The sequence below is a fragment of the Natator depressus genome, chromosome 1, assembly GCF_965152275.1.
Source record: "Natator depressus isolate rNatDep1 chromosome 1, rNatDep2.hap1, whole genome shotgun sequence".
Taxonomy (NCBI): Eukaryota; Metazoa; Chordata; order Testudines; family Cheloniidae; genus Natator; species Natator depressus.
The window spans coordinates 99,504,657-99,532,487 of NC_134234.1; the positions used below are offsets into that span (position 1 = coordinate 99,504,657).

Here is a 27,831-nt window from a genome sequence, read left to right on the forward strand (position 1 = left end):
CCCGTAGTTTAAGAAACACTGCTCATGGGCAGGTTTCAAAGGAACCTCATCTCCATATGGTTTTACTTGATAATCCTTTATCCACCATCTTCAGCTCTCATTCCGTTGCTTTCTTGCCTGTGGCTACGTTTCTATCTCTGCATCAATTAGCACAGTGATTTATACAACAAGCAAGCAGTTTAGAGGTAATGGTACACAATTAACATCTCATTCCACCATAAAGGGTATGCTAAATACCCCAGTCACTGCTTTCTCTGCCTTGAATTGAAATAAGTGTTTGTCCTAATTCATATGCTATCTGATGTGAAGTGGGCCTGCTTTGTACTGTACTACACCATTAATCTAATTATAGATAGCTGCAAATGAAGTGCTGTCTGAGCATAGAGACGAAAGAAAATAGCGCTTTTGTCATTTAGCATGACTCTGTAAAGCAAGATCGCACTTTACATGGCACTATGGCAAAATGGAAATCTGAATAATATTGCTGCCTGTTGCATCTTTTCTAATTACAACAGCATTGTAAACACAACTGGGCGCTGATATAAATAGAGCTGTAGATATGCTGTCATGTGGGTTGTAGGAGAAAATCCTCAGAGTGCTGTTGTATTAAATGATGCATCCTGATTGACAGCTACCTTGAGACTGCGCTGATGGAGTTGTCAAAGCATTATGCTAACAGGCTGCGCCAGTGACTGCAGATGTAGAAAGCTCTGAGGCTCACAGAGCTTTCTAACGTCTGTCTGTTCATTTCACCTTCTTCGTCTGGGTTCTAACTCCAAGAGAAGGACATCTACAAGCTTTAATGCTGTATGTTTTTGATCCTGACTGTTTAGCCGTAGCCTAAAGTGAAGGGGATGTATTTTGCATGGCTTTAGCCCTTGTTAGGTTTTTCTGGAGTGTTAATTATGTATCACACAATGAATTGAAAGTGGGAACGATGGCTGGATTGCAATTCTAATTAAGTTTTTGCTGCTGGACTGTGTTCACTGATGGTGATTTTCTCCTTCTTCCCCCTCTCCCTTTTGCCGCTTTTAAAGGATCATGCTTTTTGTGGGTATTCATTTTTGACTGTCATTTTCTAGCACGTGCAGTGTTTGCTCTTGCACTATATTAGGGATGTAGTTGCTTGTGTGGAGATCTTAATACTAGTTCTTACTACTAGTAGTTCTTACAGTGGAAGTAAATTAGCTCCAGAACCCAGAGCTCAAGATCACTGTAATGTGAGACTTACTTTAAATCTCCTGGTTGAGTAAGAAGTCCTTGTCTCTAAAAGATGATGATGACTGCCATCTTCAACTAGTATGGAATAAATACACAAGCTTTCCTATTTATCTGCCATGGTGAAAATATAAACAAGGATATGGTCACTGCTTTGAAATGGTAAAGAGGAAATAACGAAAAAGACAATGTGCTGATAGCAGTTTATCATTGAACTTTACTTATTATTGACTTGAACGATTACTGGAAAACTGTTACTCATGAGCTCCTGATGGCCAATTGACACCTGTTAAATGACTTGAGACAGAAAAGGAAGCTTCCTAAGAGCGTTAAAGGGAAATTACCTAGCTAATTAAAAGGTTTCAGAGTTTATTAATTCAGAAATGGACATTATTCTACTGTATGCTGTGTAGTTGTTGTACTGAAAACAATCAAGATGCACAGTGGGCAGTTTATTTGCTGGAAGCTGAGCAATTTACAATTTTTAACCTTCCTACCAGAAAAATGACAGGTTTTAAAAACATGTCTGAATATCATGTAAAGCCTACTGTAAATTTGCTTCTGGTCAGCAATCCAAATAGGTATTTAAGTTACATATGTATATTGCTATGTTAGATTGCTCTATAAAATATCCAGTGGAGTTTGAGTATTTACAACTCATGAGAATGTGAGATTAAGGTATGTAGGGAAGGTCATATTTAATGAACTAATGCAAAATGTAACAGGATGCAGTTTGAGCATCATACTTGCGGCATATTATATTCTGTCATAGTTGGTAGGATAACCTGTATAGTTTACTGAGCTTTTCTTTAAGTGGAAATGTATTTTAGATATGTGCTTGTGACCTCCTTTAAATCACAACGGGTTGCCTACATTTTTTTTCTCTCTCTCTTTTTACCACTTATTCTACTTAAGAGATTTATACAGTAGGTTTAAAATAAATATATATAGTTTTCATTTGATTGCCTTCTCTTTGTACCTTTATTCCTGCACATCTGTTATTATTATGCCCTTTTCTCTAGTCACAGAGATTTAGTTGTAAGAGGTGGTTTTCCATTACATACACCATAACATTCATTTACCAAGAGACCTAGGACTGTTGGTAGCGTACTGTTACCCTAAGCAGACTGTTAGCTAACATCCCCTTTCCCTACCGTCGTTTTTGTTTACTGATAGTGGACTTCAACAATCCTGTGAAAAAGAAATACCTGTTTTCCACCCAATCAGGCATGCCTGGCTCCATTCAGGTACTTTTTTATTAACTTTACTTTGGCTGGCAGAATTACCCTCTGAAACCCCGCAGAGTGGAGCAGTGACCAGAGACGACTGCTGATGAGTTCAGATCTGATCAATGGCAGATTTCGCTGCTGCTAAAGTCCACCGACAGACAATCTTGCTTATGACTCCAGCAGATGTTTCTTCTGTTTTAGACCAATGGAAACCTTATGGTCTCCACTTGTAATCCAACCTCTGTAACGTTCCCCATTTTCCCCCTCACCACCCAACCAAAAAACACCTTAAAAAAACATGGAAACATCCACTTCAGATTTTAGATTTAATTCAGTAAAGCCAAAAGTGCAACAGTATTAATTGTGTGATATAGACACTTTTGGTATGTCCCTAATTGTCTTTGTTTTAGAGACATCTGTAATCATTGTATGATTACTTTGGTCTTCCTAAGGCCTTTGCAGTTCTCATCAAGCCACGTGTTTATGTCTCAGGTTAGGATCAAGAGCTCACTGACCCCCCTTTCTGTAATATGGTTTCTGAGAGCTAAGAGATAGCTTTACAAAGGAATGCTTATGTGGGGATTTAGTGGGTCCAGCAGAAAGTAGAAATACATCAAAGGTAACCTTAAAGAAGGAACGTTCTCTCTGGTGCTTTGTCTTCTTTTTTATATTCCGAAAGGTCATTTGTTAGCCAACTGCACCAAAAAAGGCCTTTCCTGAGAAGTTTACTGTTGTTATTTTGTACTTTTCGATTACAATAACTCTCTTATCCCCAAAACAGACTAAAGAACAATAAACAAATACAAAAGCAAAAGGAACAGCTCATCAATAACAAAGACCTGCATTTGAAAGCTGTTAGTTTACTGACTCTCACATCTCATTCCAAGAAAAGCAGGAGTCCTGCAGAGAAAGGAATGTAAAAGATATGAAAATTATAAAGATGGTAAAAACTCAGCATTTGGTTGGTAGGGATACTATAACTTAGTATGGAAAATTGAGCTTTAAAGTGAAACGTACAGCAGGACACTCTCCCTGTCTCCCATCCCCCTGCATTGCTGCAGGTTTTGATGCGGATGGGGAATTACTTTAAGTATTTCAACCTCAGTGAAATGTTGTAAGACGGCTTGTTCCTTGGAATTAAAGCAGATTTTTTTCTTGCATTTAAAGTTTAAATTTTGAGGTTGGGCAGTACAGAAGAATTGATCTATATAATAATTAGAAAACCAAATGGAGGCTAACCATAACTTTTGAAAACCATATCGAAGTAATCGCTAACACCATACAGTAGTGCCAGTCCAGAAAGCTGACTTATTTTTGTTTTCTTCCAAGACCTAGTTTTTTATTATTATTATTATTTTCAAACTATGATTACAAAGCAGACACTAACCACGGATACTGAAACTGTGCAATTTGGGGTAATTATATTCCCCCCCATAGATTTAATGAAGGACTTTTAAGTTCAATTTATCTTCAATAAATAGTCCCTCTGCACAGAATGTTTATTAGATTGACAGCAGAATGCACTCTGCTAGCTTTTTTCCCCTGCCACTTATGACTCAGATGAATTTAAATAGGAGCAAAAAGCTTTTATTTGCACTGTAATTCACTTAAGGATCATATCCTTCAGAAACTGGCAGACACTTGTATGTCTTGATTGCAACACACACACTCAAGAGTAAAGAAACATGCATAAGATGTTATTTGACCTGTCACGTTGTCGCAATTTTGCTTGCAACTTACGTTATCAAATCTCCTCTAGGCATCTTCTCCCACCCCCCACAAGTGTGCATACACGCACATGCACAGTTTTATTTTTTTTAAAGGGACACGGCAAGCAGCTCACTGCATTCAATTTAGTCATTTGTGCAGAAAGGTAAATAACTTACCTTATTTTGTTTTTGAAAATGTACACTCCACACTCTAATTGACAGCATGCTGCCAGCAGGATGTTTTCAGTTAAAGCAGCTTTTTATATACAAAGTGGTGCAAGCTCATATGTGCAGCATCAGTAGTACTCAAGGCATACGTATTTTGGTAAATCCGAAAATCTCCATGTGGTGGGTATAGCTTCGTTTATTACAGTGGCACATGACTAAATTTAAAGGTTTTATGTGTTTCATATAAATTGTATCTCATATTTCTGATAAGTTCCAAATATTTTCCAACCAAATGGTTACCCTGCTCACTGCACATGTTCCATCTATCTGGACAGCATTTATGTAGGATGATAACCCTCTGTTAAAGCCAAACAATGTGTGTCTTCAGAAAGCTGTTTTTTAAAGATTTCCACTGCAGTTAATTAGCTTACCATTGTCTTTTCCGAGTATCCCATTTTTGCTCCCTGTTGAAGCAGAAGTTAGACTCCCCTTTGCCTTCATCTGTGTCACTTTGTATAAAAATGAAAAGCAGAGACACTCCATTTAACAAAACAATGGTTAACTATTTCAGTAGACAATATACTTTTTAAAAGGTATTAAAATTTACCTCATCAAAATACAAATTTGAATTTTAAATGAACTTCAGCCTACAACACTTATTACTGAAACCTTTGTTTAAATGACTGATGTAGTGCAATGCTGTTCTTTCACTCTCAGTTTGTGTTGGGAGATAAGGAGTTTCTCACAGAGACATGCTGCCATCTACTGGATTTCTACATTCAGTTTCACATGCACTGCAGCAGCTTTGAAGAAAAATTCTCACAAACTCAATGAAATGTCCATGAAAGCGTACACAGGTTTTTCAGAACTAAAGTAAAAAGGGAAATTGACATACAAATGTACATAGTTTCAGAAAGGTTTAGTTTAAAGGGATGCTGTTAGATAGTTCAGGCCCTGGCATTTTGTTTTGTTTTTTTAATTTATAAAACATCATAGAAATATATATTTTTTTAAATTAGACAAAAACAGTTAAACAGTTTAGGTTGAACAGGACACATCACCCTTATCCTGGAGGGTTTCCATTCTTTCTTACCTCACATAGAACTACCAACAGGACATTTCCGTGCCTTGTTTGCAGCCCTATGCTTGTACGCAATATTATGGAAGTGAAATTGTCTGATCTGTTTTGATTGCAAAAGCTGAATGAAGTGTAAGATGAAAACACTGAATTAATAGTACAAAGTAAAGTAATGTTTTAAAATTCATTCATTGTTAATAGTCTAGGGAGGCGTTAGTAATTCAGGGCTAAATTCTAATTCTGCTCAGTTACACACAGGTGTGTGTCTGAAATTATTCCATCTAATTACTCCAGACCTAAACCAGGGTAACTGAGAGTAGGATTTGGTTAGAAAAAGGATATTTTCTCTCTTTAAAATTATTTTTAAATTTTAATCTTTTTTCCCTTGGGGGGGGGGGGGGAAGAACCTGAAATGTGTTAACCAGATTATTAATCTGATATTGCCCTTTTAGTTATTCAGTGCTGCTGTCTTGGGTTGTCTTGTATTTTTACTTTTTTCCCCTTTACTCAGGTAGTGAAAACTGTGACTCAGATTCCAAACTTTAGACAGTTCCATATAGTATAGATAATGTGTGTAGTATACAAACACCATCTCTTAAGTCATCATACAAATAGTATATCAATGCGAGACTTTTAGATCATTACAAAGAATTCACAAGAGACATGAGATTAAATATTTTAAAACATTTTTCTTTTTGTCTTTTCCTTAAGTACAAGTTACGAATACTAACCAAGCTTGCTGCAGAGTTGAGTAAATACATGCCAGAGAAAGCAGTGGAGGATACAACCAGTATTTTGAGATCACCAATGCCTGGAGCAGTGGTGGCGGTTTCTGTAAAGCCTGGAGACTTGGTAAGAGAGGCTCTTTTACTATATATAATTTTATTAAGATGATGTTAAAATAAAAAGAAAACGATACAGAGTTTAAGCGTAGAAGTTTCTGGTTATCAGGGAATAACGTACAGATTATCAAGGGGTGTGAAGTTCAGTTTAGGGTCGGATGGCATAAGGAATACATAATCTGCAATATCCCCAATTGGGGGTAAAAGGTTAACGGGTCAAAGTACAGACATTGAGATGTGAGGGTATGTTCATATAATGGCTATGTTCAGGTGTGGAGTATAATGAGTGGATACGATGATGAGGATGGATTTACCCTCATGTGGTGAGATTTAATGTTCAGTGAGTTTATGGTTCCAGTTTATATGGTCCAATGGAAAAAGTCTCTTGGTCCCTTTCCACACAGTTTCCTCAACAGTATAATTGAAAGCCTGAGCCAGTCTCCTTTACAGAACTTTCTTTTGTAACATTATCTGGAGAGTATGATTGTGTGTGTGCATTACTTGCTTCTTGTTTCAGAGTAGCAGCCGTGTTAGTCTGTATCCCCAAAAAGAAAAGGAGGACTTGTGGCACCTTAGAGACTAACCAATTTATTTGAGCATAAGCTTTCGTGAGCTACATCCGATGAAGTGAGCTGTAGCTCACAAAAGCTTATGCTCAAATAAATTGGTTAGTCTCTAAGGTGCCACAAGTCCTCCTTTTCTTTTTGTGAATACAGACTAACACGGCTGCTACTCTGAAACCATAAGAAATCTCTGTAGGCGATTCCCTCACCCTGTCTAAGGAGCAAAAACTAGGGATAGGAGGGTAACAGGACACATCACCACTATCTTGGGGGTTTCCATTCTTTTCCAACACACAGAACTAGAAAAAAATGTGATGTTTGAGAGTTACGTGTAAGTGCTTTACATTACTCAGTTTTGGGTGACCTCCAAGCACAACCACATTACATAAAATTATATTTAGGGGTTAAGGGACTTGAATCTGAGCCAAGGAGGTGGTGTTATACTGGGATAGGGGACATTAGAATGAAGCAACAGAGGCCTGAGTCTAAAGTGCATAGTACTGTTATTGTTTAGACAGTGCCATAAATAGACATGTGGCACTTTACAGGCAAATAGAAAATCCTGATCCCTGAATTTATAATCTTAGGGTCCACCTGTGAAGCAAAAAAAGACCAGCAGCGGCAAGTCTTCAGAGTCCAGGTCAATGGACCTGGGGCTTGTGCTGCAGGGCTTAGAACAGCAGTATAGACACTCAGGTTGGGGCCCAGGCTCTGGAGTCTGGGCTCTAAAACATGGTGAGGGGGGCAGGTCTCGGAGACCAGGCTCCAGCCTGAGCCCAAACATCTACATTGCTGTTTTTAGCCCCACAACATGAGCCCCATGACCCCGAGTCAGCTGACCCTGGCTTTGAGACATCTGCCGTTTTGTTTGTTTTGATGTGCAGACATACCCCCAGGGTACAATCCCGACTTCAGTGAGAGGTTGAGTACAAACTGGATAAGGACCCCAAATTACTACATGTTTAATCTCAAAAGGTGTTGCCCTGTAAAATGGGGGTGATGTTTTACACATTTCCATGCTGCTTTCTCTGCTTTTACACAGCATACATACGGGCATTTCTCTCCGTTGGTAGGAAAAAGAGAGCGGAAATAAAAGCTCCAGGTGCAAAGATCCAGAAAAGAGGGTCTTTGCCTCCATAAGTTTATATTAAATATGTTAATATCTATATGTTTATATTATGTTAATTATATATAAATACAATGTATGTATATGTACACACACACAATCTGAACTAATTCCAGTTTGGTAAAAATGCAGCCGAAAGAAAAGCTCCACTGTGTCACGTGGCAAAGGTATGAATATTTCTTGACTGTTGTAATTGTTGCTTGTGGCAAAAGTTGTTATATGTGCACTTTTAAAAACTGTTGAATTCACTTAAAATTAACCTATTTCACCACTGAATCATAACAAACTCTTATGCCTGGGAAGTGACTTTATGCACAGGAATAGCTCCATGGAAGTGAGCTGGATTACTCACTTGTGTAAAGTGACTAGTGTGGGGGTGTCTGCAGGATCAGGGCCTAAAACACTCAGATGCCTCTTTCACAAGCGATCAGAAAAGCTTATTAGTAAATCATGTGATGTTTACAGCAAAGTATTCGCAATGTGTCAAGAATAAAAATGAACCGTCAGTTGTTGTTAGTTAACAAAACAGCTAATCTTGAGATCTGCCTAAAAGCTGGTTGGAAAACTGACTGCTTACAACAGATTCATCTCCTCATGTGGAGAGTGAAACCCACTGCTTCTATACAGAGGCGGTAAGAGTTGCATAGTGAGTAAGATGCTATGCAAATATTTGTTTTTGTGGGAGAAAAGATAATGTTTTCAAGGTATTTCAATATTGCAAGACTGAACCATTTTACATTGCACTTCTGATAGTATAAATGGAATGGGTTTAAAAAAAGTTAATTCTGCTGGATGTTATAAAATGTTTCCCTTGTGCCTGACAAATATTTTGTGGTCTTGAAGGAACAGAACCATGGGGGAATGGGGCCATGGCCAAGGAATTAAAAACCTCCCTTTACAAATCCACAAGTGGCGCAGTGCAAGAGTACAAGTTGTTAAATAATGTGTGAGGATTTTTTTCTCTCCTCCTCTGCTGCAGCTTTTTGCTGGAGGCACTGAGTGGCAGAGCACTTGAACAGCATAATCTCTGTTCTGCCGACCTGAGCTTGTCAATGCTAATTGTGTGGCTTTAATTACAAAAACACATTTGAGTTATTGGAAAGGGTTTAACTTAAATCCTCCCTTTCCAGGACTAGTGTCAAAACTTTAAAAAGGAGCTGAGGTAGTATCAGCTATCTGCACTGAATAAGCAGTGGGATGGTGTGATTCAGATTACATGTCTTGGCTGTCCATCAGAACTCGGTTCACTCACTACAGCTGGTCAAGGCACGATGAACAGGGACCTGTAGCTCTGATAAATACAAACCTTTTTGTCCCACTGCTTGAATGTGTTCTGATCTTCCTTGTTTTTCAGGCTGACTAAAGAATTTAAGTCGTCTTTGTATTTCCAGCTGTATTTACCAGTTAAAATTGTAATGGTGTCTGAACACAATGCAGCTGCAAAGCAGGGAAAAATGAGAGGCTCTTCCTTGTTTTCATTCAGGTTACAGCTATTATGAATAAAACAGCATTGTTATTAGCTCTTCCAAGATATTTTTTAACTTGTGATCTATGCTAAATATTATTGGAAGATCATATAACAGTCTCTACACCAGGGCTGTGCTCTCAAAGAGATTATTTCAGAGACTTCAATAGCATTGGGAGGTAGTCTCCATTAGCCATACTTCAGAGGTAACATTAAAATAGAAAAGAAACTCCTAGTGAGGGGGCACATCATCTTTGTTTGAATGGCTGCATTTACAACTATCTTTATTATCAGCCATTTAGTTCTGGGCGTTTTGCTTGGTCAGGTAAAACATATGGTATTGGTTAGTTTCTCTCTGTGTCCTTAGCCAAATGAGAAGCCAGCGATGGTCTCTTCATTAGTTTTCCTCAGACTTTATATCATTGTCTTTCAATAAAATAATGTTCTCTTTTGGCTGCTATTTATGAAAAATGCTTTGGGCTGCTGAAGCATGATAGAAGGCTGTATGTGCGTGCTCCAGCGAATCTGGTAACCCGTTTGGAATTCAGTTCTGCCCAAGAAGTAGTGCAACAAGCAAGAAATTCATTTTCTGTTGGCCAGAAGTCAGTCTTCTGCTCTGCTCAGTTCCCACTAGGGGAAAGCACTACTTGTCATACGAAGAGGAGTAGGACTTCTGCTGATATTTTTAAGCTTTATCATTGCTTTCTTCTTTCCTTACCATTTTCCCCACGTTATCTGAGGGATGTAATTAAATGTCACTTGCTTGTCACTGGGAACAGTTAAAACCAAAGTAACGTGAACAACAAAAGCATTGTGAACTTGAAAACTCTCTGAATGAGAAAAAGATATTATTTAGCAGATGAGTCTTCAATTTAGCCTTAACTTTTATAGCTTATTTGTAATGACAGCACTGTCTCTCTAGTAAAGCACATCCATTTTAATTTTCTGTGAAGGGGGTTATTATAAAGAAGTACATATTAGAATGAAAGCCTGTTGTTAAGAGGCCATTTGGTATAGTCAAAATTCAGGACATTGGCAGTGCTAAATGAGACAGGAGAGGTTATACACATTCAAAATCATAGCCTAGGCATTGATCTTGCTCAAATTGACTTCAGCAGGAGCACAGTTGGCCCCCAGGCACGGATTGTGTACATTGCCATCTTCATAAACCTCCAGTAAAATGCTACAGATTCAATTTAATCTTGTAACAATTACAAAAAATACAATGTAACAAACAAAATGTCAACACTCATTCTGTGTTAAGCACTGAGGGCAGAATAAAACAGTGCCTACTAATCCTTTGTATATTATTTTTCCCTCTGATATTCTGCTTTGTGCTCTGTGTGTAAAGAATGCTGTCGAGTGAAATCAGTGGAATATGGGAAGCAAAAGATATTATGGTTCTGTGGGCACAGCTCAAATGTTGTATCATGGTTACAGAAAACCTGCCAGGATGCTCCCAAAATGGGTTCTCTTCATAACTCTTCTGAGTTTGTTAGTCATTGTATATGGCAGCAATAATTGATCATACAGGTCTCAATGGCCCTCTGAAAATATTATTTTTACTTTTTCAATTTTGCATGTATCTGAAATAAAAACTTTTTAAAAAATGCAGTAACTAGAAATAGGTGGCATTAATAAGCTGGACACTATTTAATAAGCTATAACCTGCAGAGCTGGATAAATCAGTTTAATTCTTCTCTTGGGGCATCTACAAATATATACAAAAGAAAAGTGATTGTGGATAAAATGTCCAGTCACAACATGGATTTGTTTTTTATTTAATTTGTTTGTATATTATTACAGCCATAAGAACACTGCTAGAGGTTTCTCTGTAATTAAGGATTGTTATCTCAATTTTCAAGATTTTTTTTCAATAAATGTAAGACTATCATGATTTGGGAATATTATCATGTCAAATTACTTTTTTTAATGGACATTTCTCATTTAACAAAACTACCATGACTTTCAAAGTGAAGCTGTAATTTGCAATTTAAAACTTTTGTTTGACTAGCAGATGTCTGTCTACTGAGAATGCACAAGACAGTTTTTTCCTCAAAATATTAATATATTATGGAATTTAACTGATTTGAGTAATTTCAGAATTAAGATTAAAATCCTGAGGATTGTTTAAAACTGCTGAAGTGAGATGTGTTGGGTAAATTCATTTTGCAAAACTACTTAATGCTGCTAAGCTAGAAACTAATTGGGAGATTTTATTGTAAATTGAATTCAAATCCTCTGGCAGTAAAGTCTAGAAAAAGGCTTGCGTGGATTACAAACATGTCCAGTCAGAGTTTTTAACTTTAAAATATTTAGAGTGAAAAAACAAAACCTCCACAGTTCTGCCACCCAAACACATACAGTCCTCATTACATTGTAAATTCTTGTAAAATAAGAAATTGGGCTTTTATATGTTACCTGTTGCTTTTCACCACTTCATTTGTAGTTTCAAACCTTATTTGCAATTCAGTCCCAAAAATCTAAATAAAGTAGATTTGTCTTTTTTACTTTATGCCCATAATAATTCTTATTCCAGTTGGGGGGGAATAACCAAAATGGAAAACAGAAGGAATGAGGTTAGTAATTTAATTTATACCTTTTACATAGAAATCTATGACGTTATTTAATATACCAGAATATTTCACAAACCATACACATTCTCCACTCCAGTTGTGAATAAACCAATAATTTGTGGGTACAATTATTCCTTTCTGTTCAGTTTTTCCTTTTTGTGTGTGTGCAGTGTTCCCAGTGTGGATGTTAACCTATATTTTACAGAAATATGCAGCTATGAACTAGATCAAACATGATCAGGATTCTGACTTGCCCTTTTATGCTTTTTGTTATATGTTTGTACATTAATTAATTACAAACATATACATTTCATTATAATTTTTGTGTCTTATTGTAAGGAAAATTATCAGTAAACTGAAGCTGAAACTATTTTTACAATTTCAGAAAAACTATAACATTCAAATAGCAAAAAGATTCCAATTTTCCCACCATTCTGATACCACAAGGTTGAAGGCAATAGTTAGATTAACTGATTTTTCTATTGTGATTTATGCTAATAAGTGTCCACTATTTTCAAAATGTATTCCTTGTTAAAAGTGTAACATTATATTGGTCTAAGATTGCATTCCTCTATATACAGTTGACTTTAATAATTTTACTTATTTCTTTATGTAAACACAGAAATTGAAGATTGTTTGGGGGTGGGATTTTATTAAAGGTGAAATGCTATTGTAATAATAAGAAACAATTCATAAATAATTAGAAGGCTTTAGTAGAGAAAAATGTGTAGATGCTTCTCAAAAAAAAATGGTGGATGTTTTACCAAATTCATAAGAACTTTTAAAAGATCACTCATAAATCAAAATATTTGTGTCTAAAACAGAAACTAGCCTTTGTCTTAGGCTGTCAAGACCATGTATGTGTGTAGTATTTGGTGGTAACTGCTACCACCAATACACATATGTAGCACATCAGCTTCCGCAGAAAAGTTTTGGAAATTTCTGAAACCATTGGGAAAACTAGTGTTTTAGATAAGGGGGTGTGCAATGACCAGTGCTCATTGCTGTCAGGAGGACGTCGCTGACCTTTGGTCAATTAGAGGTCAGAAAATCTGCGATGTGCTATACCTACATTCATTCATTAAAGGAGTGTGGCATAAAAAGTTGAATAATCATTTGTCAAGCACTGTTAATTGCTGTTAATTATATTTTCAGCTCTATAGCTTCTGTTTCCAAGTTAATTTGGAAGAAAGGGAAAACCTGTACTAATTATTTTACACACATTTGGATAACGTCAAGGAATTTCAATTGCTGCTCATCCAATTCCTCCTGATTTGTTTTCTACTTAGGTGCTTGCTGCCAGAATGCCAAGAAGTCATAGAGAAAGAACATCATGGGAGGGCAATGATACCAAAATGGACTAAGTTTAAAAAAAAAAAAAAATTAAGAAAAGTAACACTGAGCATTATTTTCAAGCACTGTCTACATACCTCAGTGCACAAAAGCAACACGGCTTTAATGTACTATATAATGTTCTTGCAACCATAACGATTACAAGTTGCACATGTTTGTATTAATTTTGAAAGAGTATATGCAATGTTTTGTATGTTCAAGGTTGCTTGATTGTTGTTTTTATTATTGCATAGTCTCCCATTGTGCATTCTCAGTATACATAAATATGTGGGGATGCGAGTCTGGATATTATGGGAATATTGAGCGAAATTTACCAGCCTCCCTCTCTCTCTCAGACTCAGAAAGGAGACAGGATTAAAATCGGATTCTAACTGCGCTTTTAATCAAATCGGAGATGCTTTTTGCTTGTGGATGTTACTGGGTTTTTCTTCAGATCTAAAAGCCTTAAAAATGTGTTGCATTCAAACACCTGTGTTCTAAATACAATGGTATTAAAAATGTAATTGAAGGATTTTCACTTTTGTAGACAAATCAGCAGGGTTGATATTGATCCATCTTTTTAGGGAGCCACAGTGCACCAGAAGGTGATACTGTAGAGGGCCCTGTAAGCCCTCAGAGCCTTCTGTCTAATTTGGCAGAAAAACACAGAATGTAGGACAACAAAAGAACTATCCTGTTCCATAAGAAATCTTCATCCCACCCACCCCCTTCTCAAAAAAAATAAAACTTAATTTTTTCAGCTGCACACAATGATTTGGTGCTCACTGTTGCATTGAACACAGTTGCTGTCAGAACAGGCAGGAAACAGTTTTCTTTTAATTGCTGAAATCATTCGGAAATGCTTCATGCACTGCTTCTATACAGCAGATGCTGTGCATTAATTGGCCTGTGTAGGACTGACCCGGGGTTCCTTGCAGCGGGCCCAATTTTAGGCAGAGGGTTTAAATAGCTTATTTATTATTTTGTATAACCTGGCATACATTGTGTGCTTGCACGTGTTGTATTCATGGTCGGCAGTTTCTAATGTCATGTGGGTTTCAAAACCTGTGTTTCTCTGGTAATGTACTAGCAGCAGGTAAGCTCTAAATACCATCCATCAGAAGCTAATTTTTTATCCAGATACACCAATGACTGATGAACCTGTCTTTTGTATGAAGGTTTAGCACAGTAGAAAGCCATATGCCACTGGCACTGGTTCCTATGCATTCTTTACAGTTGCTAGAGAGTAGATTTAAAAAAAAAATTCTCCTGCCTTTACATCCCTTTAGTCTTTTATTTATTTAGCAGTTAGCACTTTCTAAAATAATTCTATTTTTTAGCAGCAGAAGGGGATTTGGGTCTTTTAAAAGCAATCTGGCTATTCTCGTTTTCTTTATCAGAAATATTACGGCACACCCTTAATAGGGAACCTTGTTTTGTTACTCCCCGTCTGTTCAAAACAGACCTTAGCCCATTAGAAGGTCCTCCCTTGTGTGGGAAGACCACAGCTGTTACTGTAAATCTCATCCAGTAACTGTATCACCCCCATTTTGTGGTTCTGAAGGATGAAATTGAGAAATGGAATACTGTGCAGTCATCCTTTACATCTCCAATTTTAGGCCTTTGCACATCATTTTCATGCTTTTATTCCAAATCAAACAACATTAGTGAGGAAAACCACCTTCTGCTAAATGCCTAGCATGCAAGGTAGTTGCTACAATCTTAATTTTTTTAAATAGAGAAATCCAAAAAAGTCAACTCTCCCCCCAAAATCTTCGCTGTCTCCTCAAGGTTATTCATGGGTTGAAATCCAAAAAGTAGGTAGATATCTAAGATGCAGCACAGAGGAAACAAGAGCTGATTGTGTTTCACAAACAACTCAAAAAGGGTTCTGTTTCTTTAAATCTTTGTGAAAGAAGTGGATCTAACTTCTTATGAAGGATATTGGGGGCTTTAATCAGAAATAAGAAGTGGTTTAAATCATTAGCACAACAAAGCAAACTATAAGCTTGAAGATAAAAGTCTCTGGGGGAAAGAGTCCTCTGAAAATAAATGGGACTTGATAGATTTCCATATCATTTATAACTTCCCTTAATTACACTTGGAAGACTTGCCAGTAAAACTGGAAAATTGGCAGCCTATATCCATTATAGTAATTTTGCCGACCATGGCAAGCAGCTGGCTTTACTGGATTTTATTTCCCATCACTTACAATTAATCATCAGCTGGAGATGTCTGAAACTCTTCAAAATGTAGCAATGCTGTGTGACATTCAGGCCTCCTTAAAATGCTAAAATCTGCTGAGTAAATGGCCTGAGTTTTCCTTTAAGCTAACTCATTTTGGTGCAAGGCAAGCTGCTGCTTAATGAGTGCCACTTTGATAATCGGATGCGAATGTGAACCTTGACCCTGTGTCAAAGGAGAGGACGCAGAAAGCTGGATGAAAGATACAAGATTCAGATCTACAAACTTTACACCAATTAGACATAGAGTGGAGAAATACATCAGTGCTGATTGGGTTTATCAAAAAGACTTGTGGGACTTGTGACCATTTCGTAAGCCTAACATTGAAGACATCCTGTCACAATCATTAAGTCTTTATCAAATGATTCACAAAAGTCTTTGAGACATGTACTATACTCACAAAGATCTCTCAGTAGTAATGCCCTCAGATGTCTTATTATACCTCTGAATTTTAAAGAGCCATCTCTGGGAGTACAATTAATCCTTATGTTCCTCCTGTATGCATAATGAAAATAGTTCAAGGTTGCTACTTTTCAAGTTCCACTTCCAATCGTCGTCCTGAATTATTTGGTTAGAAAAACACTGAAGACAGTTCTACCTATTGTCTGTAATCTGTCTTTAAGATTGGATAAATAAGACCATGCAGTCCCTAAATTATACAGAGAAAGAGTTAAAATGTGATTTGCTATTCCAAAATTTAATATCTGTATTGTTAGAAGCAGTTGGATATTAGGTTCCCTTCTCTTCAATTCCTTTCATTTTTGGATCTGCTTAAAAATAAAAATGGATTTAAAAAAATAAACCATTGAAATATTCGGAGTTACACTAAAAATGCATTCTAGAAACTAAATCTGACTTGTCCATTTTCATATTCACATTAATCCAAGCAATTTAAATGTAGATTTTATATAGCATAAATCTATTAAAACAAAACAAAAAATCTTTGTTTCTTTTTAACAAACAGAACAACTTGATCTGAGCCAGTGCAAACTAATCAGAATTTTGGGGTTATTTATTTGTTTTGACAAATTTGGGTCATCAATGACCCATCCCTATAAATTTAAAACATAAGGATGATTATGAATCAAAATTGGATTTAACTGTTTAACATACATAGGGAAGAAACAGAACATGTGAAAAAAGGCATAATACTTTAAAGAGCCCAGATTAATCCTTAAATAAGTGAGGAAGGAAGAAGTTGTACACACCACTAAGATCTTCATTTACAGACTCCATAATACAGACAGGCTAAAGGATACACACAATTATGCAATGAAAGAAATTGGAAAAAGCCCAAAAGAGTGAAAAAGAAAATAGAGAGATACAAATGCCTAATTTTAGGATTGTACAATGAAAGGAATCATAAAGATTTAACATAAGAACTGTGATTAAACTTCTGTGCTTAAGTGATGCTTTCACCAAGTAGTTTTAAACAAATTGCACATTATCAGAAGTACTGTCACAGCATTTTAACTTTGGGTACCTACAAAAAGCGTGCGCTGTCTTCTAAATGAATAAGAATATTAGATGTTGACTAAGTTACTTTTGTGTGTTGGATTTTTTTATTTTCTTTATAAAGACCACCTCCTTTATCATCATTCCTGTAACACACATCTATATTAAACACAAAAATACTACATTGAATTCGAGGCACCGAACAGACGCCAAGGAATATGATCTGGAGGATGGCGTGGACTGCGCCCTCAGCAAGTTTGCAGATTACTCTAAACTGGGAGGAGTGGTAGATACGCTGGAGGGGAGGGATAGGATACAGAGGGACCTAGACAAATTAGAGGATTGGGCCAAAAGAAATCTGATGAGGTTCAACAAAGACAAGTGCAGAGTCCTGCACTTAGGACAGAAGAATCCCATGCACTGCTACAGACCAGGGACTGAGCAGCTAGGCAGCAGTTCTGCAGAAAAGGACCTAGGGGTTACAGTGGACGAGAAGCTGGATATGAATCAACAGTGTGCCCTTGTTGCCAAGAAGGCTAATGGCATTTTGGGCTGTAAAAGTAGGGACATCGAGGGATGTGATCGTTTCCCTCTATTCGACATTGGTGAGGCCTCATCTGGAGTAGTGTGTCCAGTTTTGGGCCCCACACTACAAGAAGGATGTGGAAAAATTGGGAAGTGTCCAGCGGAGGGCAACAAAAATGATAAGGGGACTGCAACACATGCATTATGAAGAGAGGCTGAGGGAACTGGGATTGTTTAGTCTGCAGAAGAGAAGAATGAGGGGGGATTTGATAGCTGCTTTCAATTACCTAAAAGGGGGTTCCAAAGAGGCTGGCTCTAGACTGTTCTCAGTGGTAGCAGATGACCGAACAAGGAGTAATGGTCCCAAGTTGCAGTGAGGGAGGTTTAGGTTGGATATTAGGAAAAACTTTTTCGCTAGGAGGGTGGTGAAGCACTGGAATGTGTTACCTAGGGAGGTGGTGGAATCTCCTTCCTTAGAGATTTTTAAGGTCAGGCTTGACAAAGCCCTGGCTGGGATGATTTAGTTGGGGATTGGTCCTGCTTTGAGCAGGGGGTTGGACTAGATGACCTCCTGAGGTCCCTTCCAACCCTGATATTCTATGATTCTATGAATACAGAATACTGATTCTCACTCATTTCCATCCATTTGCACTGCAGTACCTGAGGTGCACAGAGACAACTCTACTTAGCATTTAGACAGTAAATACATTTTTAAGGCTCTGCATAAACATTAACTGATTAATGAGCCGCCCGTCAGACTAAGTGATACATTTTACGACTGGGAAGCTGAACCGCATAGGGGTTTTGGATAACTTGTGTGCCTGACATTAGGCACTAAATCCATATTTAGGCCCCTAAATGCCCAGATATTTTTCAGAGCTCTTAAGTAGTCACCACTCCCATTGACTTTGCTGATTTAGATGTCTAACTTTGAGAACTCAGCTTTGAAAATTGTGGCCTAAGCGATTTGCCCATGGTCACATTGAGAATCAGTTGCAGAGCCAGGATGAGCATTTTATGAATTTCTGGAGCCCAGTCCTCTGTTCATGACCCTTGACTGCAAAACTTTTCTAAGAGTACAGTAATGGAATGGTCTTAAATCTCTGAATTTTTTTTCTTTAGTAGGTTGGTGTCTAAACTGTAATGTGGGTGGGTTTGGGTTTGATTTCTCTTGTTTGTACGCCCAGAAAGAACTTGTCAATTTTGCAGCTAGTTTTGTTGTTGTTGTTTGGTTTTTTTAAACTAAAGTCTATGTTAATAGCTTCCACAACCCTAACAAGTTCACTAATAACTCGAGAAATGGCTGGAAGGTCCAGAGCAGGGAGTGGGGATGGGAGGGGAATAACAACAATGAGGAGCAGGAAAGAGAGAGAGCTGCTGGAAAAGCCCTGTAGATAGAATAGCCAGGGGGGTGGGGCGGTGAATGACAAAAGAGAGGCAGAGATGGGATAGAGACATAACTGGTGGTAAAGAACAAGTGTTTGGTAAAATACATAGAATCTCAGGGTGTTAATGACTTAAACTGTTCACCTGACTCTCATGACGGAATTTCTGTATTTACAGTGTTTCATGTTAATTGTTCAGCATCTCTGGTTAGAATGCAGAGTTCTTAGAGCAAAGCTTATCTGCTCTTATTCCAAAACTCCCATACTGCTGTTGGTAAGTCTGACAGAGGGATAGTGCAGAAGCTTCTTTTAGTCTAGAAGTAATGAGTATCTCTGGCTTGCCTCAGGATCCTGGATGTTTCAGCAGGGGACACACCAGCCCAGAACAGAGTTAGGGGAGATGCATACCTTCAATACATAACTTCATAAGAAAAGTCATTTAGACACTCAATGTATTCACATAATGGTTTCTTTGCTGGCTGCCCTCATACCTCTCTGTTGGATAGTACACCCTCACTAATTGGTCCTAGGATACCAGGTTACAATACCCAGAGACAAGCAACATGCCCAAGACTGCATAGACTAGGGATCTGCAACCTTTGGCATGCGGCCTGCCAGGGTAAGCCCCCTGGTGAGCCGGGCTGGTTTGTTTACCTGCCGCATCCGCAGGTTTGGCCGATCGTAGCTCCCACTGGCCGTGGTTTGCCATACCAGACAAATGGGGGCTGCGGGAAGCGGCAGCCAGCACATCCCTCGGCCTGCGCCGCTTCCCACAGCCCCCATTGGCCTTGAGCAGCGAACCGCGAACAGTGGGAGCCGCGATCAGCCGAACCTGTGGACGTGGCCAGTAACAAACCAGCCCAGCCCACCACGAGCCTTACCCTGGTGGGCCAAAGGTTGCCGATCCCTGGCATAGGCCATCACTGTGAATCGCATCCCTTCATGTTCGTGTACCAAAAAATACCACCATCTGAACAGTGCAGGAAAAGAGGACAGAGTTCAAAGGCACTAAAACTGCTTGTACTATAGGAGTTGCAGTGGAAACTCATGAAGATTACCCAGATGTCTCGGGAAAGTTCATCCTTACAGACACTGAACAAAACCACAAAGGCGTGACTACTGGCACACAGGGCACAGGGCCATCCAAAGTGTAAATCTGTTGGCTGCTATCTCTGATGATCATCTCAGGGTTTCCAAAACAATCTTTGTAGTCTGTGGGATTACACCAGGAATGAATTTGGACCACGAAGGTTCCCCCCCCCCCCCCACCGTAAATGGGTAACCTGCATAACCAGCATAAAACCTCAAGTGGCTTATTTCCTTTGGTCAGCATAGTCAAAGGTGCTGAAGAGAGAAGCTGATTCCTAGCCATAGTCAGCCCAAAAGTAGAGCTACACAGTGGGTTACTTATGACCTTGAGTTTGTATATGTCTGTTAGCAGAGTGCAAATAAGCAGAAAGAGGAAACTTGAGAGTTTCCCTATAAGAGCTGTCAGCTGTGGTGAAAACTGCCATTTTGCCTCCAAGAACCCTCCCAGGTGGATAAAAAGTGGCGTTTCCCTCTAAGCAGTCCAAAGACATCAACTACCGTCCATATAGTGACATGTGCAAAGGTGTGCATTCCTGCTCTGCACTAGTCTGCTACCGAGTATTGTCAAAGACTCTAGTCCATGCTCTAAAGAACTAATGCCAAGAAACTTATTGGCTCCTTAGTCAGGATTAGTATCCCTATGGATCTGAGCCAGGGAAGTACAGCAGTGGCTCCTCAATCAAAAACCCCACCAATTAAATTTTGTTGTGGCCTTTATTGATGTCAGAGTGTGATGGCTGTTGGAAAGTTCACATATGGGATTGGAGGGGATTACTTTGTTTTTGTTTTGTTTTTTCTTCCTCCTTCACCCACTACGTCATTGATTCCTTTTCTGTTTTAATTTTGATTAGCTAAAGGTAACCATGGCACGTCACACTTCTTGTGCTGTGGACTTCTATATGACAGCTTGTTTTCAGCTGTTCTGTGGAAAAATTTTTTAGACTTTGATAAGCTTTGCCTAAGGAATTAATCACTTTATTCTGCAGACAGATGATGCAAGTTTAGTGCATTTAAAAGTCCTCAATCCTCATTTTTGTACTGCTTTAATTTTACCAGGTCTCAGAAGGGCAGGAGATTTGTGTAATTGAAGCTATGAAAATGCAGAACAGTCTAATCGCTGCTAAAAGTGGCAAGGTATGCTTTGGCTCATCTTTTTAAACTGCATGTAACTTGTCATATTGGACAGAATGTACAAAAACAAGAGAGGAGGGCTGTGGTAGTTAAAGTACTAGAAGTGTAATTGTTTTTCATTGTCTAGATCTCTCAAAATGAGGTGCCTTTAATTTTTAACGTTTACGTCTAAAACCAGGAAAGCTATTAAACAGTTATGAGACTTAGATGACGCAGCATGAAGTGGTTTTACAGGCTGCAAAAATTAATGTAAATGAGTTATTCAAAATGATTTGTTCCTTAATATCTAGAGTAATTCAGATTGGTTTGAAGGATTGGAGGAGCTGCAGCCAGTTCTCCAAATTCCATATCCTCAGAGAGCAATCAAAAGCAGAGGTTTTTTTGCAATTAAATTAATTAAATGTACATTCATTTCACATTGTCCTGATACTTGGAATAAGTTATGGAAAATACATCAGTAATGTAGATGAATAGTGTTTACCCCAGAAAAGAATATTGCTTTAAAAAAAGTAACAGGTTCCGTCCGGGCTGAGTATTTTTTGATGAGGACGTTGTTAAACGTGGAGTGTCTAGAAGTGTTCTAAGCTCTTTACAGACATACATTAGGACAGATCCCTGCTGCAAAGAATAAACAATCTGAGACCTGCAAACGCATACATGTTCAACTTCATGTACTGTGATACTAGCAGATCCTGAGGCAGGATCAGGACCTAGGTAAACAAAATATGGCAAGAGGACGAGAGACCAACGTCAACGCCTCTCTCATTCGTTCCTATTACTGTAATGTTGTCCCTTGACTTTTATCCTCTTGGTATTAATTCTTTTGCTGTAAGACCAGATTTTTCTTTTACATTTATTACTTTTCATTTTTAATATTTGTTACCATTAGTTTTGATCTTTACTTATTTGTTTCTCCTTAATTCTCATTTATTTACTCAGTTTTTATTATAGTCTCATATTGAACTGGTTATTTAAATCCTATTTTCCTTCTTTCTTAATTTAACCTTTACAAATTCCCACCCTTGCCTTCGCTCAGACTGATTCATTTTGTGACCCCATAGCCAGCCTCTGAGCTTCCTCCCAAGTCCCTGCACACCTCCTGATGTAGTAATGTTCTATTCCTCTGTCCAGATGCCCTTCCCCCCTGCATATGGGTAAAATTTGGCCTGTACCATGCCCAATATGTCATTTATGTACCTCTTAAACCTTTAAAGCAGGATTTAAGTAGGTTCTAAGCGGTCTCTTTGTATGCCCCCACAGGAGTCTCTGTTTTAAAATAAAATGATGTAATTTAAGAAAATAAAAACAATTTGGAGCTGTAGATAGTAAAAGTGTCAGTTCATTAAAGCTATTTGCTAAATAAAAATAATTATATTCTAATGCGAAAAACAATGACATGGTCAAGCATTCTAAAATTCACAGTTATGGTTCCCATAGCAAAGGCAACTTGATGCCTTTGTGGAGATAGTGTGTTTTGGTACTCTTGGGGCTGGACTAGGTTTGTCCATTTGAATCTCTTTCATGCTGGTCAGTTTCATTGTGTTCAGCTGGAAGATGCTCAGTATCCCTTTTTTCCTCTGAATTGTCTTCCACATCCAAAATCTGTTTTTATATTCTGAACTGCTAAAACAAGTGGCTTGGGTTTTATTTAATTTGCATGTATTATGGACATTTGTAAAATGAATAAAAATGAGCAACTTGGTTGCCTAATGAAGGTTCTAGACTCTATATGTGTCAGAACTAGGTGTTGGCCAAGCTGACTCCAGTAAATTTCAGAAAGCTTAGGGGAGCCCATTAGCTGAAACTGCTGTGAGAACAGACAAGTCGTTTTTTAATTAAGTAAAGTGTTTTCAGACTAAATTTTTGGAAATCTTTTTGCATTCAGAATTTAAAAGTAGCTGTTTAAAAGATTCAGACGTATGGGTCTGGCAGGTTTGAAGAAAACTGATTTAGAATTAAAGATCTGTTTTAAAAAAAATCCCACAATGTTCATCGACTACAGGATGTTGAGCTGTACATATTGAAATAAAACATGCTCTATACGCTGCAATCCCCCATATACTGGGTATGTGGGACTAGTAAAAAAAGAAAGTCAGGAAACTGTGAACATGATTAAACTAAATATACAGTTGCATTTATTTGACAACTATGGTTCTTTGACTTCTTTTTGACATTTTTTTAGGAAGGGGTAACAGTGATGTTCTGAGTTCTTGACATCTCTCTGGGGTAGAGTTAAGGTTGTGTGGCTGCCTTGCAGACAGTGTCACTGTAAGATTGTGAAGCGCTTGGAGATCTACTGATGAAGCGCTAGGTATTCTCATATTCTTAACTCAGCAATCCATCATTCTGTGTATGTACTGTACATTCAGATATATGCATTAATGTAGGTTGCGCAAGCTAATGAACTTACAAAGCCATGTTTTCAGGGAAGATTTCATGTTTATTTTCACCTTCACACTGTAGGTGAAAGCTGTGCATTGTAAAGCTGGTGAGACTGTTGGGGAAGGAGATCTGCTCGTAGAACTGGAATGAAACATGCTTCCTTCATATCATCAGTTAACTCTATTTCTATCCATCATGTACAATGAAGGTATTAATACAGAGAAAAGTGTAAAACAGACATTCCTATGGAGCAGATTTTACACAGTTGTATTTATAAGAGTGATGTTCTCTATTCAGTAGACAGATATTAAGACCACCAATGGATGTCAGACTTTTATTTCTATAAATAATTGTACATATAAGATTTGTAATTCTCATGATCTTCAGTATCAAATATAAATCAATAAAATTGAACATTTCTGCTTAAATAAAGCCTCTTTGAATGTATTTTAAAGTAGATAATATTCAATGTCAGCCACTGTAATATCTGCAATTTCAAATGTGCATGAGCCCTACTGTACAGAATAGTTGATAAAAGTGAAAAAGTAATTAAACAGAGCAATTTCCCCTAAACAATAACTAGTAAGTGCTTGATTTCTGTTCAGATGCATTGTACCTGAAAGAATTTTGAAAATGTGGAACAAGTCTACCACCACCAAGACAAAAAAAAAATATGCAGCAGATGTTCTAAACATAGTCCATTGTTGGTTGATGCTATAAAAGAAGAGAAGCAAGTCTATATTCCTAACTGGTAAAAATGAATGTATGCAGGTCTCCAGTAATCCACTGTGGTCCTTACAAAGCTGAAAGAACTGTGATTCCTGGTGAAAACCCTCACATTACTTCTAGAGCCTCAGGCCAGCTGAGGTGGTAATTTTGTGCAGAATAATTTGTTTTAAAAGAAAAGAGCATTAGTTCTAAATTTGTGATTACTGTCTACTGCAGGCAAAAGGAAGCATGAGAGTGTTTACTGAAAGTTGTTACCAAACTGGTAACTTAAACTGGAGCTTTACAAGAACACCTTTAAGCAGAGCATAAGAATTGCATTACTTTACTCAAATAACCAGAGGCAAAGAAAGTTGTACAAAATCTAAAACTACTTTGAATCATCAGAGTATAAACAAAGATCAAACTTCATTCCAGACTAAAATTAATTTCTCCAGCATCCTAACATGCAGCTGTAGATAGTGGTTACTAACCTTTTACCAGCAGCATCCCTGCTCTCTTGAATGGCAGAGATCACCTTGAAAGTAAACAGGTCCTGCATTTAAAGACTACCTGCCATGGAGCAGAATCCTCACTTTAGGTAGTTTTGCAGAGGTTTCTTTCCATCCCACCCCATCCACAGTTACAAGAATGCATAAAACCCTATGTCTACAGCTCCCACAAACCTGGTTGCTGCATTCTCAGTCCAAGTGTTTATCCCCTAAGCCGAATTCTGTCATCAGCCCTACTCTGGATTGTACTGTTACCCAAGAGTGAGTCCCTAGGAGGGGATTAGTAGTAGTTTATTTTGGGTAGGAATGCCACCAATTTCTCTCCTAGTATCTATAGTAGTTAACCATTACAATTACTAGAAAGATCTCATCCTCCTATCTAGCACGCCCGGGGCCCCTCCATAATGGAGATGAAGGGTAAAATTTTCAAAATTATTTAAGTGACTTAGATACCTAAATGCCATTGACTTTCATTTTCAGTTAGAAATTTTCCCCAAAGGCCCACTTTGCTTGAAGTGTTTATCCAAGAGGTTTTTTTTCATTTCAGGGTGAAAGTGAAGTTAGAGCCTTACTACTCGGCGATTTCCAGTCTCACATGGCGAAACTGGAGATGCTCCAGGTGGTAGAGAGTATGACCTTGATTTCCGAGTTCCTTCTACCTCAAGCCCTTAGCAATTTGTCTAAGGCCACAGAAGGAGTAATTAGGACATGCCTGAATCCTATCCTAAGCCCTAACCTATGCTATAGTTAGGTCAACATAAGGCAGCTTATGTCAGTGTCTACACTACAGTCTTGCTCTGGCCAATGAGGTATCTACTACACTCACATGACTCCAACTGCACCTCCACCAGAGGCAAAGGGCTTATGTCAGTGTAGTTAGGGTGATGCAGTGTCAATGCTGACACTGTTACTTACGTTGGCTGTTCCCTATCTTGTCAGCAGAGCCGTGAAATTGACAAGAAAGCCCGGCTTCTGCCCCCCAACTCTCAGTTCCCTGCCAGGAGCATGCCTCTGACTGGACTCTGGATGTGGATCTCCCCACCAGAGGTGAGAAGCCACAGGTGGCTTCCCTACTGCTCCCACTGGGGAGCGGAGAGCCCTGGGTCACTGCCCCTCTTCAATAGATGGACGTACTCCGGGTGAGAAAGAGAGTAGTGTGGACATCAGCCACCACAGTAATTATGAACCTAGGTCAACTTAAGATTGTAGTATAGACATGCCCCCTCCCTGTCCTATATTCAGACCACTTTACTTTGTCAAGTATCACTATACTTAATTCAATATTCAACAGTGTATCCATTCCAATGTCCTAGTTTTAGAGCAGTGTGTGATAAAACTCTGTCTGCTTGAGATATTTAGCAAGAAACCATGTGAGATTCTTCCAAGTTTCAGTAAAAATGTGTTTAGCCCTTACAGTTGTGAAGAAAACTTAACTGGGACTCAGTGTGTCAGGCAGCCTGAAATAAAAGCTCTATCTATCTTAGTGGCATGTTTAAAAGTACCCTGTAAAGTTTTTCCATGTTACTAGGGCCTTTGGGTGTTTTAAAAAACAAAATTAATTAAAAGGTTTTTGCTTACAAAAACTCAGTTCAGTTTTTATGTATTTGCCATTTTTGCATTAAAGATTTCCTAGAGACTTACGAGCTATTATATCAGTAAGTACTTTGCTAAAACAGTCCTATCTGCTATAATGTATTGGGCAGCTAAAATCAGCTTTTAAAAGGTCCCTGAGCACACATTTACTCAGTAGACCGTAATGGCACCAAAAGTGCTGGTATGGTCTAGTGGGACAAAATGAAAACATGATTTTAAATTTAACTCCTGTACATTCCCAAGATTTTATCCTAATACATTTTATAAACCCAGTAGATCTTACAAACAATTATTACAATCAAGTTAGCTTTAATAGACAAAATTTAGAACAGCTTGTTACGAGAAGTTCATTCTATTTTTAGGCTTTTCGAATTCTCTTTACTACCTTTTCTATCACCCTTTTTTTCCTTGCAGCATTTTCCAGAGCTGTAATTGTTTTCTTTTGAGCCATTTACTGACCGAGAATTGTCGTGCAGTAACCTGAGCTGGTTTTTCAATATACTGAAATCAGCCACATTTCCTTATCTGCTGTTGCAGTAGCACTACGGTTTTGCAAAACTGATATGAAGCGTTACCAGACAGCGTGAAGAACCCTTCGACTCAGCTGCCCTTTTACCTTGATTTTACAAAAGAAAGAAAAAACCCAAACACAATGTTTTTGATTGGTGAGTAAAATACTATTATTCATCTTGTCTGAGGGAATAAGTAAAATTTTGTCAGACTTGGCATCAGAGCCTGTATCTCTATGGTAATGATGTTAGACTCAATGATTTTGTGGTTGGAAAGGTTACAAAAGGTCGTGGGTGCTTCAGTAAAAGTATTCTAGATTTACTTGAGAGAGCCTTGTGATCAACATGTGCTTAGTGCATTTTCTTAAGACATTGTGTTACCTTCCATTTTTAATCTCTACTTTCACGTAGCACATAATGAAGCCCATGATTCCCTAAGGAATCATAATTGTCATAGTATGGGAGATTTATCCACGCTGGCTGGTAGGTGGTTGTGCTGTACACAAAACATTCCATAATGCTGTTAACAGCTGGCCTCTCTTCAGGTGCGCTGCTTGCATCTTCCCACTCGACTACTTCAAGCCTCACTGGAGTACGTTGATACATGTCTGGGCAACCTTCGAATTCATCAAGGAATTGCAGCATCTGGTCATCAACGGAATAAATCTCTCCAGTAACATGGTGTCCCGTTCCTGGGATGTTCAGCAAAAAAGGAATGTTATATTTTCCTGTAATCACCAAAGGGTATTTCTCCACGGTGCGCCCCCTGCCTTGGAATTTTGCTATCCCATGGGTACCATTTAACATGTGCTGGTAATTGGGCTGGCCTTTTTTAAGGGTTCCATACACAAAAACACGAGCCATTCTACCTACAGAAGAAACAAACACAAAAATAAGTATTACTAATAATCTATTTAATAGAAAATTCAGTGTACAATGTGCATTGAAGGTACATGCACACACAAAACGATCTGGAAATATAACTGAGCAAGGGG

General features: G+C 38.2%; 2 protein-coding genes across 5 annotated transcripts in view; one reads left to right on the forward strand and one right to left on the reverse strand.

Annotated features, from left to right (window-relative positions):
* PCCA (propionyl-CoA carboxylase subunit alpha) overlaps positions 1-24,095 on the forward strand; it is a 388,477-nt gene extending 364,382 nt beyond the window's left edge. The window contains exons 22-24 of one of the 2 annotated variants that reach the window (XM_074963058.1): positions 6,114-6,254; positions 21,061-21,138; positions 23,599-24,095. In XM_074963058.1, the coding sequence (XP_074819159.1) occupies positions 6,114-6,254; positions 21,061-21,138; positions 23,599-23,667 (288 nt within the window). In that variant the 3' untranslated portion in view covers positions 23,668-24,095. Of the gene's footprint in view, positions 1-6,113; positions 6,255-13,263; positions 13,698-21,060; positions 21,139-23,598 lie in introns of those variants that run through there. The other variant, XM_074963066.1, reaches the window with a different exon arrangement.
* GGACT (gamma-glutamylamine cyclotransferase) overlaps positions 23,298-27,831 on the reverse strand; it is a 39,769-nt gene continuing 35,235 nt past the window's right edge. For all 3 annotated transcript variants that reach the window (XM_074963091.1, XM_074963078.1, XM_074963084.1), the window contains exon 2: positions 23,298-27,705. In XM_074963091.1, coding sequence (XP_074819192.1) covers positions 27,227-27,700 — 474 coding nt within the window. In that variant the 5' untranslated portion in view covers positions 27,701-27,705 and the 3' untranslated portion in view covers positions 23,298-27,226. The remainder of the gene's footprint in view (positions 27,706-27,831) is intronic.